The following is a 13,715-nucleotide window of genomic DNA, read 5'->3' as shown; positions in this document are numbered from 1 at the left end:
ACCCCTAAAAGAAAAGGAGAGTAAGATAAAGTAGTATATATGCATTCACAATTTTTAAATTATGATAAATTCAATACTAAAAATCTTAAATGAAATTTTAAATGGAATTTATTTATATATCTATATATATAAATTCCTCAAAAGAATATAAATGCATATACAACCCATCTCCTTCTGCGTGCTCTATATCAAAACAAAAATCCATGCAAACACAAACACAAATTCAACAACTTTCTTCTGCGAATATTCGCCACATAGCAAATTATTAACTTATTAGCTAGGTGTCAACAAACTTTATAATTTTAGTGCATGTCCATGCAAAAAAATCAAAGCCAAATGTCTCACCACAACATTTTACGTGTCGAATCCAAATCACCCTTTCTTCTCCTACAAATACCAAACACCAATTTCCCAAATCTCTTCACACAGCAACAATCACCACTACTCAAAATTATGGAAATAATAAAATTAAGCCTTTGTTTATTTCTTCTCTTTAATTGTTGTTTCTCTCAAATAGAGCAACAACAAAGCTTCTTATGGCAGAAGCTTCAACAACAACAGCAACATCGGCGCGGCCGAGCTAAAACTGATTGTCGGATCTCGAGCATTAATGCTCGAGAACCGACTTTAAAGTATAACTCGGAGGCCGGGACCATCAAGTTCTGGGATCAGAACTCGGAGGAATTTGAATGCGCGGGAGTTGCTGCTGTGAGAAATGATATTCAACCTAAGGGGTTGCTCTTGCCACATTACAATAATGCCCCTCAACTCCTCTACATTGTCCAAGGTTTGCATTTTACCTCTTTATTGTTATTTTTTACACTTTTTTTTCTCGATTCGAATTTACGACCTTAAAATTGAAGTCGAGGTGAAGACGGATTACTATTTGAACAACTTTTTCTTGCATTCTACCTTTTATTAGCTATATGATTTTTTATTTATTTTTTCTACATATATGTCTATATATATGATCTTACAATTTATTGATTCCATTCCCAAAAAAATGAAAAGAAATGATTCATCAATCATTATTCTTGATTTATTGTTACTGAATTATTTTTAAGGTATTTCAGCAATTTAATTGGAAATGAAATTATAAATTTATATGAGGAAATTCAAGAAAAAAAAAGGATTCTCACGCCCCAAATTTTGAGATTCATAATTAAGCTATGACGTTTTGTTATACAGGTAAAACTTTTACTTAACATTTTAAAATATTTTTTCATTATATTGACATAAGAAAATTTGTAACCTGTAAGACTTCATATAGTTTTTAAATTTTACTTTCAAAAATATTACGTTCACATAATCCAATTAAATTTCAAAAGTTATTCAAATTGATTCTCGATAGAACCCTAAATTGAGTTCGATACCTTTAGTGCATATTTATCAATTTTTTTTAAAAAAAATAGAAAAAATGAAATACCCCAAACAATTTAGTACTCCCTCCCTCCCTAGCTTTCATTATTTTATTTTATTTTATGTTTGTCAGTTTGAGTAAGCGCACGTAGCATTAACTAATTTATTTATTTGGGTGAAATGAAGGAAGCGGAATTTTGGGGACAGTGATACCCGGATGTGCTGAAACATATGAATCACCACAAAGAGAGAAAAGCATGAGAGAAGAACAAAGCAGATCAGAGGGAGAAAGCCAATTCAGAACCGGCGGTGATCGCCACCAGAAAATCAGGCAATTCCGACAAGGCGATGTACTTGCATTGCCTGCCGGTATCACACTTTGGTTTTATAACAATGGACAAGAAAGACTTGTTACTGTCGCATTGCTTGATATTAGCAACCCTATTAACCAACTCGATCTCCAATTCAGGGTATGAAATACTCAAATTTTGTTACTATACTACTCGTTTACGTTGTAACAAATATTTATACAGTCATCTCGTTTGTGTGATTATAAAAACTTTTGAAGTGTGCGATATTAAACATATTATATAGCAAGTATTTATGAAGTATAAAGAGGTTATATCTATTGGCAAATCATTGGGCCGGGCTAAATTTAAACCATCTTAAGCAAAATTTTACTACATACATGTGTATACTAGCCCTTATAATGTTATATTAAAGTCGTACTTATTATTATCGCGAAATTTTGTATGATTTATTTTGGTTGATGTGTAGCATTAACAATATAGTTTTCAATATTTTTACAGCATTTCTTGCTAGCTGGAAGTCTAAATCCCAAAGGATTAAGTGGAAGTGGGTATGAAGAAGAAATCCGAAGTCGAAAAGAACATGAACAAGGCGAACAACAACATCAATCCGTCAACCTATTCGACGGATTCGATCAAGATCTCCTCGCTGATGTTTTCAATGTGGATCGTGATTTGGTCAAGAACTTAAAGGGCCGAGAAGATCAAAGGGGCCAAATTATTCGGGCTGAGAATTTCGATGTTCTCAGCCCGAAATTCGAAGAGGAAGAGCAACCTCACAGGCCCGGAAGAGGATCACAGCCCAATGGGCTTGAAGAAACTTTTTGCACCATGAGGTTTAGAGAGAACTTGGGCCGCCCATCCCGTGCTGACGTGTACAATCCACGTGGAGGACGCATCAGCACCCTCAACAGCCATAAGCTTCCAATCCTCAATTGGCTACAGCTCAGTGCTGAGAAAGGAGTCCTTTACCAGGCACGTCATTTATTGATGATTTTTTTAATTCAGTATTCGATATTCATGGTAAAGCCCAATTAATTTGGATTTGAATTTGTTGTATGTAGGATCCATTCAGGTAAACGCTCCCAATCAAAGATATTTTTTCGTATTCAGAATTTGAAATCGAAATTTCTAATTGAGGGAGGAACAACCATATACGTTGTACCACATTCTTTGTTGGTGTTTATTGAGAGTTGTTTTATAACTTCTTAAATTAAAATTTTGATATTTATAAGTATTAGATGAAAAATATTGGGATTTCAAATTTTCTCAAATAAAATAAAGCAAAATAATATATCTTTTTTCAATTATGTATTTAAAAAATATTCACCAGTCAATTTTCTGAAGTTTTTACCTGTAGAATTTGAAATCTTGTCATGGTGGTTAATTTTCTATTGTGAGTTGAAAAGTGTTGTATTTGGAACTTTTTATGGTAAGATGTCATATTGATTCCACTTATGTGTAACATTTGCATAGTAATTATTTCAAATATTTTTCTGTAGGTAGGCCCAACTCTAGTCAAAATTAGTGGCATGTATGTCGTTCACTTAAATTGCTTTAGTCACAAACATTAATTCAGACTCTTATTATTGACACTATATATTACATTTGAGTTTTGCAGAATGCAGTTATGGCACCATATTGGAACATGAATGCCCACAGTATCATCTACATCCTCCGAGGGACCGGACGGATTCAGGTGGTCGGGGACACTGGAAACTCTGTCTTCGACGATGAGGTCAGGGAGGGACAAATGATAGTCGTGCCACAAAATTTCGCGATAGTTAAAAAAGCAGGCAACGAAGGACTCGAGTACATCGCCTTCAAGACCAACGATCAAGCCATGACCAGCTCATTAGCTGGGCGTTTATCGGCTATCCGGGCCATGCCGGAGGAAGTGTTGATGAACTCTTATCAAATTTCCAGGCAAGAAGCTAGGAGCTTGAAGTATAATAGGGAAGAAGCTAGTGTTTTTGCGGGAAGAAAGTCAACAGGAAGAAAGTCAATGGAGTATGCATTGACTGCTGTTGAGGCTTTCTTAAAAGCCTAATTAATTAAAGTTGTATTTTGAATAATAATAATAATAATAGTAGTCAAGAACGTAAAGTTTATGAGTTTTGATGAAGTTATTATTAAAATAAATGAGTTGAGTAGTGACTCTTTAATAAGATGATGCTAGTCAAGCATTTTAGAGACGAAGTTGCTTGACATTATCGATAAATTACATAGTTAATTCCTTTCTTAAGAACAAAAGAAATTTGGGGACCATTTGAGTTGGTGGCCAATTAAGTTAGGTAATGAAAAATCTTCATGGTGAAGTAAGGTATATCATTAGTGTTTGACATAAAAGACTTCTTATATAATTGATGGAGAATAATTATGAAGCATCATGTCCCTTAACAAGGAAAATAAAATGCAAACTCATTTGAATAAAGACTAATTGGTATAAGTCATAGACAGGGAGGATGAAAGAAACTTGTTTTAAAAAGCTAGCTTGTTAGTTTTGTGTTGGTTTCCATCTTAATGGGGGCCTTTATTAAATAATTAATGAAGATAAAAATTGATTGCACACAGACACATCATTTTTAGTGAAGTCCCTAACTCCTTCTCAATCTCTCCTACAAATTACAATTATATCCATTTCATTAAAGAAGAACGGAATAGACAGAGACATTAGATTTGAGGAAAACATGTGGTCACATATCTCAAAATCTTAATGGGAAGGAACGAAGTGAATGAACATAAATCTTTAAATATTATGAATATCCTTCGCCCAATTGTAAGATTTTAGATACAATCTTTATTTTTCGATATGAACTATGATACTACCCCCCTCCCCCCTCCCCCCCCCCTTGTTTTAATTTTTTTATTATGATCATAAACTAAAGTCATTTTAATATATGATCGCATTGCACATTTTACGATTTTCATCTTTACAATAGGAATTGAACTAATTGTCACATGCATCTTGTACACAAATTTAATTACTAAGATGTGGACACATAACAAAATATTAATTATCTTAATTTTTTAATACTCAAAGGTCGATATCTCCTATTAATAATCCTTGCTGGTGCCTAATTGTTATATATCATCAACCAGCTTCAAATGTGCACCTTTCTTTCCTTAGTGAAAGTGGCATTTTGTGGTGGGCAAAAAGTGGCCAACTGTATTGACCTGCCACCAAAGAAATCCACCAAAACCTCCAAATCAATTTACACTTTTTTCTCTTTTTTTTTTAATTTCTTTAAAATTTTCTCAATACATTAAGCACAAACTTAAGACTCAAGATTTCTCCAGCCATGAACTTCAAAGAAAAAACCGAAAGTTAGATATATACCTAAACATAATCTTTTTTTTCTTCAAAAAAGGACATCTTTTGCTTTCTTTATATTTAGGTTTTCAGTCTATAAATCCCTTTCTTAGAAAAAATATCAAAAAAGCTGATAAAAGAAATCATGTGAAGAAAAGAATGAGACATGACCAAAAGGTTCAAGGAACCATCCAGCCTAACATTTATGACATGCATTTGCACACACACACAATTACTCCAAAATAAAATCCAAACCTTCAACTTCTCTTCCTCTCAAGTCTCAGTTCTTTTCTTCTCAAAGAGAATACAAATCCCACCATTTAATTTCCACTCAAAATCCTAAATTGAATGTCAAATTTCAACTTAGGAAAAAAACTTATTCTACCAACTAAAAAGGCATGGAAGAGCTTCACCAACAAATTACAATCAAGATTACACAAACTCAAGCTTTCAAAAGCTATCAAAAGTTCCAAAAACCTTTGCATTAGAGCTTACAATTACATTTTCCCTATTATTACTCGAAATTTCTACTCGTTGATCAATCGTTCTTCATCACCACCACGTACTCATCGCAATTTTTATCATAATTACTATCAGTACCAACAATGTCATAAAAATACTTCACCTATATACGTGGATCATCTCTTCCCTGAACCTATACTGAAACGACCAGCATGTCAAGACCATAGCTGTAAGATATCCACACCTCAGACTGAAGAATTTGTTGCTTCGAGTAGCGATGGTGATGTTAATTGTAGAAGCAAACTAGATCAAGAAGAGCAAGATATAATTGTGAAGGCTATTGAGGTAAATAGTGTATTGAAAAAAGGTAAGGCCATTGATAGTGGTATTAATTATATTTATAAAACGTGTGATAATATTAATATTGATGAATGGAGAACTCCTTCAGTGCCACATATAAATGGAGTGGATAGAAGAGCTGAAGAATTTATCTCTAAGTTTCGTGAAGATATGGAGCTTGAAAGACAACAATCCATTCTTGATTTTCAAGAAATGTTGGCTAGAGGTGCTTAAATATAAAAATAAAAAGAAATTAAATAAGTTTTTTTCTTGGTCACAATTAATGTTGGAATATTTCAAAAATTGAAGTACAGGTTTTGATTTTCTGTTCAATTCCTTATTTCCCAACTTTTAAAAAGGAAGAAAAGAAATTGAATTGATTTTATCCTCTTCTTTAGTGTTTTTCTTATCTTTCAGCATGACTCGAATTCTGATGATGGAGGTGTTCAACCACTTGAGCAAGCCTCGCTTGTTAATAGATCAATTTTCTCTTTGATTTGGTATGACAAAGTATTTAAAGTGTGGATAAGAAATTTAGGTTGCGTGGGATTGTATTTTTTATGTTTTATTTTTAATTTCAAGAATTGTATATCAGTAAACATTGATTGTTTTTCTTGGTTGTTATAAATATGATAAAACTTTGTACTAATTTTTCTTTCAGACCAGAGCTTTTAGATCATTTAATTTTCTTAATCCATTCTGAAGTTGAAATCTCTATAAGCACAATTTATATGAAACAGTTTCCCAGTTTTTGATATACTTGAAACTAGAGTTGTTTAATTAATACCCTTTTTTCCCTCCTAATTAGGATCATGTATAGTTTAAGGGTGATTTGAATAAAATGCGCTAGGTTTAGGCGAGTCTTTATGCATTCTGCCAAAGAATAAAGATATAAAAGAGATCTTAGTATTTAAAAAGTACAAACTCAATCAATTTTTCATCTTATCTTCGGTTGGGAAGAAGCGAATTCATATTCCGTGGTCCAATCTATAATTTTTGATTAAAAATAGAGGAATATTTTAACACTTCGACACAAAATTTATTGTTGTCCTTTAAGTTTTTTATTACTTTATTTATGTTCTGTTCCAAACCTTTAATAGGACCTTTAATATGTCCTTAAAAATAGAAAAACAATTGATGGCTTGAGTGATTTTCTTCATCTCCTAATTTTTTGTGGGCCAATATCACCCCGGTGAAGAAAAAACATAGAGCTTGTTGTATAATATTTGAATAAAGTTAAAAAAAATACTTTTAAACTTATTTTTATATCAAAAAAATAAAAAAATTAATTATAAATTATAAGCTCATCTATGATTTCTTGTACTCTGATTTATCTTATTTATGGTATTTATGTTATTATCTAATAATATCTACTGTTTTTTGTGTGCTTTGATTATACTATTGTTTGGTCCGTTTTCGTCATCTACTTATTTACTCTAATATTCTTGTCGGACCTTTTTCTATGCTTATATTGAGTCGAGGGTCTTTCGGAAACAGCCGTCCTACATTAATAGGAGTCAGGTCTGTGTACACTCTACCCTCCCCAGACCCCACGATGTGGAATTTCACTGGGTCGTTGTTGTTAAGCTCATCTAAACGAAATCATAGTTAGATGCTTCTAGTAACATAGCCACATGTAATGATGTTTACGATTTAGGTAAAAAAATCGATTCAAATCGAAAAATCAAATCAAATCGATCAAATAAATCAATTTTTTATTTGGTTTGGTTTAGTTTGGCTTTACATTTTTTAAATCTCATAATATTTGGTTTGGTTTTGGTTTTGTTCAAAAAAATTGAAGAAATAACCAAATCGAACTGACTATTATATACATACTTTTTTTTATAATTATATATACATAATATATTATTTTTTATGAACAAGTTTTTATGAAAAAAATACCGCACACTGATTTAAAATTGTAAGGTATGATGAGTCTTTTATTTGTACAGCCTTTTCATTAGCTTATGCATTATTTAGTAAGTTTATGTTATTTAGAATATTGGATTAGCCAACAATATAAGTAGGAATGTAATTAAACATAATTAAAGTTATGGTATAAGAATTATAAGATCCAAAATAGCACGAAGATAATTTATTTTTTTTGAATGAATTTTTGTCTTTTCTTCTTTTTTGAATGAATCATTTTTTTAATTTTTGTATATGATTAATAATCAAACCAAATCGAACAGAAATCGATAACAACCAAAGATGAATGTATATTTTAATTGATTTGATTTTAATAATTTTAAAATAGATTAAATTAATTTAATTTTAATTTTAATCAATAATCAACTCAAATCAATCCGTGAACACCCTTAACAATATATAATAAAAAGGGGTCAAGTTAGTATTTTTCATTAAAAAATCACTATATATATAATAAATTATATGAAATTTCTATTTCAAAAGGCCAACATAAAACAACCCCTCTCTTTCGTTCGGGAAAAGTCGCAAATAAATAAATACATTTTGACTTGTTTAATACCACGTAGGCCTGAGGCATGGACCAACCCTTTAGTTAGAAACATGACAGTTTCATTTTTCCTACACCACAATTTCAAATAATGCCCTATATTGCGCGTCACACTCTTGGGACCCAAACAAAAATCTCACAACCCGAGGCTATCTTCACAATAATTATAATTCCAAAAATATCCTTTAAATATACTCTATTCATTTGAATTTGTTTATTCGATTTTAATTTAATACAAAATTTAATAAAATAAAAAAGATTTAAAAATATTATAATTTTAAATTAAAAATATGTAAAATATATCAAAATATTCTTTAATTTTGTAATCTTAAATATTCTATGTAAAAATTGAAATAAAAAAATTGTCATAGACGGAAAGAGATATTGATTTTGAAAAAAGATTTAAAATGAAAATAAAACAAACAGATTAAAACGGAGAAAGTACTTCTATAACGATTTTAGTTTTACAGTTTTAATCTCTATTGAATATCCAACAAATTCTTATTGTTAAATTTAATAATAATTGTGAAAAACAAAATTTATCATATTTGGATGAGTAATGTTTGTAATTTATTTTTGGAATGCTTTGATATGTAGTTTATGCTTTTCTTAAAGTCATTTTTGTGTTTGGTGAAATTTTTGAAGCTTGAAGACACTTTTCATGATCTTTCATAAAATTAAATAATCAAAATTTATCAAATATAGCAAAAATTTAAATGCTACTCCCTCTATTTTATATTAATTGAATTTTTGAGAATTTTTTTATTATTTAAAATAATTAACTTGTTCAAAATTCAATATGGATGTTTGAAACTTTTTTCATATTTGCCCTTTAATTAATTGAAGTTTTATATTTTTTTAGAAGATAAGTCACACTATTTAAAAAGTTATATTTATGATTTTACAAAGGATAATAACGAAAAATATGGTTTAAATTATATTATTAAATATTTTTCTTAATATATGTGCACTACCTCACAATTTCAGTTAATATAGAATAGAGGAGTATGTTTTTAAATAAATTTTAAATCATAAAAATTATTTTAATAATTTATTTATAAGGAATCTTGCATTTTTGAATGTAGCCTAACGAACCCAATAGTCACAACGACACCGTACTGACCACTTATCTTGAGCCAATAAATATCGCCTCACTCTCCTCCTGAGTCCTGCATATCTCACTCTCATTCTCGATCATAGTTTTCATCGCTCTCGTTAACTTCTAGATCTTCAACAAATATGGCGAAAGATCCAGTTCGCGTTCTCGTTACTGGTGCTGCAGGTAATCGATCTGTTCTATGAACTTCAAATAGCTTATTTTTTTGTGGTTTTTTAAATCAACTTAGATCTGTTGTTTTACTTCATTTTGACTTGAAGTTTGATTGATTTTTTTTAGAACCGATGCTTATCGGATTTAGCGTTAGATCTACTTGTTTACTGTTAAGTCTTTGGATTTAGTTCCTGATCCTGATAACTGAAATGAGACTTTGATCTGAAATTAGTTTGCAGAATGAAATCGGACATAGAGTTCGGATTTGCTTATAAAATGTTATTTGATTATTTACATGACTAAAAAGTACTATAAACTACAGCTATTAAGAGTGAAAAAGTATTTAAAATGAGAGAGACGTAGTGTTATTTTGTTTGCGGTACTTGAGGTTGTTCGAGCATGTTTGCTTGATATATTTGTTGTTTCATCAGTTAGTATTAACTGTGTTGGCTTGCAAGGTGGAGATTCAGCCCTATATTACTCTTATTTGTAACCAAAAAATTAAAATGATGTTGTTTGCTTTGATTTCCTATCAGATATTCTTCTTATTTGATTTATTGATAAGATAAACTACTATAGGATTGAGGTTTAGTTGTTATTAGCATGATTGAGTTGATGTGTTTGTTATGCCTTTTGAGTCGGAAGTCGAGAATGAACATGTTGTACTAACAACTATGATGTCTTGATTTAGATTTGCGGATTCTTGATTTGGAGAACTTCTCATGTGTTAGTTAAGCTCTATAAGTATGAACATTCGCTTGTTAGTGTCTTTGCAATCTGTTTCGAGGTTTAACGACTTCTTTTCTGTAGTTGGAATAAGTTGATTATGAGATTAATGTTTTATTGGTTTCAAAATTATTCAGTTGGTTGGAAGGTCATGCTAACAGGGTAATGTTGTTTTGTTTTCCAGGACAAATTGGATATGCCTTGGTGCCAATGATTGCCAGGGGAGTGATGTTGGGTGCAGACCAGCCTGTAATTCTCCACATGTTGGATATTCCACCTGCTGCTGAGGCACTGAATGGAGTGAAGATGGAGTTGGTGGATGCTGCCTTCCCTCTTCTCAAGGGTTGGTGCAGTTGCTTATTATCTTAACGTTATGCCATTTTATCACTTTTTGAAAATAAACTTGGGTTAAATGGTATGTTCTTCTGTGTATGAGTTAGGTGTTGTTGCCACAACTGATGCTGTTGAGGCATGCACTGGTGTCAACATTGCGGTCATGGTTGGAGGTTTCCCAAGGAAAGAAGGCATGGAAAGGAAAGATGTGATGTCAAAGAATGTTTCTATTTACAAGTCCCAGGCTTCTGCTCTTGAGAAGCACGCAGCTCCCAACTGCAAGGTCAGGCAAAGTATATAGATCTTTGTTGATTCCTTAATTTTAACTTTTGTGTCTTGTAAATTGCACCTAGTGTCCAGCACTGCATGATATACTTCCATCTTTTGATTAGATTATTCTTCTATTTTGACTGTGGAGGTAATTGATTACTTGGCTGATGAATAGATCATCTAAGTCGGTGAGAATAGTTGCAAGATGTTTATTGCCAACTTTTAATGTCTTGTGTGTTACTTTGACAAGTTCTTTCTTCCATAAACTCTAATGTCTTTGTTATTTATTCCCTTCTGTTTGTGTCCATGGAAGCATCATTAAACCGGTTTTAGGTTTTGGTTGTGCATGTGATGCACCTTCATTTCATTTGTGGTATTAAAATTTGCCTTGTGCCTCTTCCAGGTGTTGGTTGTTGCTAACCCTGCCAATACAAATGCATTGATCTTAAAAGAATTTGCACCATCCATTCCTGAGAAGAACATTACCTGTCTCACAAGGTTGGACCATAACAGGGCCCTTGGCCAAATCTCAGAGAGATTGAGTGTCCAAGTGAGTGATGTTAAAAATGTCATCATTTGGGGAAACCACTCATCATCACAGTATCCTGATGTCAACCATGCAACAGTTAAAACACCAGCTGGAGATAAGCCAGTCCGTGAACTTGTGGCCGATGATGCATGGTATAATGAATCAGTGACTTCTTGTTAATTGAATATCTAGTTTTTGGTTTTCAATTTTACCGATTAACTGATAAACTATATTCTCTGTATATAGGTTGAATGGTGAGTTCATTTCTACTGTACAGCAGAGGGGTGCTGCCATTATCAAGGCTAGAAAGCTCTCTAGTGCCCTTTCTGCTGCTAGTTCTGCTTGTGATCACATACGTGATTGGGTCCTTGGAACTCCAGAGGTAGATCTCTTAACTTGGAACGTTGTTGTATTAATATAAAACAGTAATTATTTATGCATATTGTTGGTAGATTTAGAGCCCCGTTTGGATTGGCTGAAAAAAAGTAGTTTTTAAGTCAAAAAATAAAAAGTCATAAGTTAAAAAATAAAAAGTAGGGAGAGTCCTACTTATGATTTTTTTACTTATTTTAATTCAATTTTAACTTATTTTAAGTCATTTTAAAATTTGACAAACACTCTCATAAGCTAAAAATGACTTAAAGTTAGTTTGACCAACTTTTAAGCTAGTCCAAACGGGCTCTTAAATCTATAGTAGTTCTTATCTCAATTTTTTTTCCTAATGAAATGTTGCAGGGCACTTTTGTTTCTATGGGTGTTTACTCTGATGGGTCATACAATGTCCCGGCTGGGCTTATTTATTCCTTCCCAGTTACATGCAAAAATGGAGAATGGTCCATTGTTCAAGGTTAGTAAATATATTTAGTTGCCTTCAGATGTTGTCCGTTATTTTAATCAATTACTTGTGCTTTCCATGTTAGGCTCCTATTATGTTATTTTTTGCAGGCAGCTCCACACGTTAAATACAATTAGTCAAATTAAATTGTTAGATTGGGATGGTTGGGAAAAGTGGATTAATCTGAGTCATAAATCATGCTGTAGGATTTCAGGAATCAGATTCCTTATGTTAGCCGTCTTTAGCCTCAATGATTGTCGTACCATGCATGTGGAAAGAGGGCATTTGAGGAAAATATTACCTACTAAGACGTCTATTTGCCTTGCATATTATCAGAAAAAAGCCATTTATCTGTACGGCTTAAGAAAAGATGCCAACACTTGACTGCATATTAGCTTTAGATGTTACCTAATGATTTATCTGAAAATTTTCTCTCCCAATATAGTGCATGTTGAATCTTGCAATGTAGATATTACTCGCCTGCCTCCTTTTTTATATTTTATAATGTTGCATCACTTCTCTTTCTTTTATCGGTATCTTTTTTTGTCGGTGGTGAACATTGGTCTGAATGTTCCTCTTTGCTCTCCTTTTCTCTTAAGATAACATTTATGTAGATAAATTTGCTTAAGTTGCCTGTCAACCAGGGTCTTAAGTATTTTGTTTGTTCGTGTCCCCAGGTCTTCCAATTGACGAGTTCTCAAGAAAGAAGTTGGACTTGACAGCTGAGGAACTAACCGAGGAAAAAGCATTGGCTTACTCCTGCCTTTCTTAAATTACCAGTATTTCATAAATTGCCCTTTCAACATATGGGGAGTGTATGTGGTAAAATAGAAGTGGCTTCAGTTTTGAATAAGGCCATTGTTGATTCTTGAGGAAAGTGATGATGGGGATATTGCTTTGTCAATTGTTTACTCTTAATGTACTCTGTTTTATTCAAAATGTTCGAGCTAGAACTGATGTTTTTTGCGAATAATTGGCATCTTTTGTTCGTCCTTGGATTATATTTTTCCTTCATGAGTGAGCTTTTGTTCTTGCCCACCAATTTGGCTACTTGTTTTGTGAAATTTACCTTAAATTGCTAACATCTCTTGATGTCTGGTGTGCTTTATATTGTGCTTCAAACAAGCACGAAACTGGTTATTCGTGGACAACTTATGACAGTGGGACTAAACTTTAATGTATTCTTGTCGATCCAATCTTTGTTGAAACCAATTAATTGATTGTTTGCAATTAGATGTTGAATTTGTGTGTGTTTTTATAGCAGCTCTAGATAGAATGGAAGGAGTATTTCATCTAATAGAACAAATGAAACAGTTCTTAAGAATAAAACTCAAATATACCACAAACTCTAATAAGAGGAAGTTGCCTTGTTAATAGGCTTTGAGTTCACATTCTGCAACAGCTAAGGCTTGTGGAATAATGGCTTCTGCCAACCCAAACATATATTTGATACTTGGATAATTCTACTTTTAAGTATAATCTTTTAACCTAAATA

At 32.1% G+C, this 13,715-nt stretch overlaps 3 protein-coding genes across 3 annotated transcripts; all 3 read left to right on the top strand.

Moving 5' to 3' along the window:
• Positions 1–437: 437 nt before the first annotated feature.
• On the top strand, positions 438–3,830 carry LOC129881861 (11S globulin seed storage protein Ana o 2.0101-like). The gene is made up of 4 exons (XM_055955971.1): positions 438–787; positions 1,546–1,829; positions 2,169–2,642; positions 3,289–3,830. Exons 1-4 carry the CDS (start codon positions 454–456, stop codon positions 3,715–3,717), a joined length of 1,521 nt encoding a protein of 506 aa, XP_055811946.1. The 5' UTR covers positions 438–453; the 3' UTR covers positions 3,718–3,830.
• A 1,256-nt stretch (positions 3,831–5,086) lies between these two features.
• Positions 5,087–6,430, top strand: LOC129881860 (uncharacterized). Its single transcript, XM_055955970.1, has 2 exons — positions 5,087–5,809; positions 5,891–6,430. The coding sequence occupies exons 1-2, from the start codon at positions 5,329–5,331 to the stop codon at positions 6,013–6,015; spliced, it is 606 nt and encodes a 201-aa protein (XP_055811945.1). The 5' UTR covers positions 5,087–5,328; the 3' UTR covers positions 6,016–6,430.
• Positions 6,431–9,396: 2,966 nt separating this feature from the next.
• On the top strand, positions 9,397–13,262 carry LOC129883139 (malate dehydrogenase). The gene is made up of 7 exons (XM_055957731.1): positions 9,397–9,539; positions 10,438–10,596; positions 10,694–10,869; positions 11,260–11,537; positions 11,632–11,767; positions 12,121–12,232; positions 12,898–13,262. The coding sequence occupies exons 1-7, from the start codon at positions 9,497–9,499 to the stop codon at positions 12,990–12,992; spliced, it is 999 nt and encodes a 332-aa protein (XP_055813706.1). The 5' UTR covers positions 9,397–9,496; the 3' UTR covers positions 12,993–13,262.
• The last annotated feature ends 453 nt before the right edge of the window (positions 13,263–13,715 follow it).

The sequence above is a fragment of the Solanum dulcamara genome, chromosome 3 (genome assembly GCF_947179165.1).
Source record: "Solanum dulcamara chromosome 3, daSolDulc1.2, whole genome shotgun sequence".
NCBI classification, from domain to species: Eukaryota; Viridiplantae; Streptophyta; class Magnoliopsida; order Solanales; family Solanaceae; genus Solanum; species Solanum dulcamara.
Note: the sequence above shows the minus strand (reverse complement) of the source record. Positions and strands in the feature narration are given on the sequence as shown.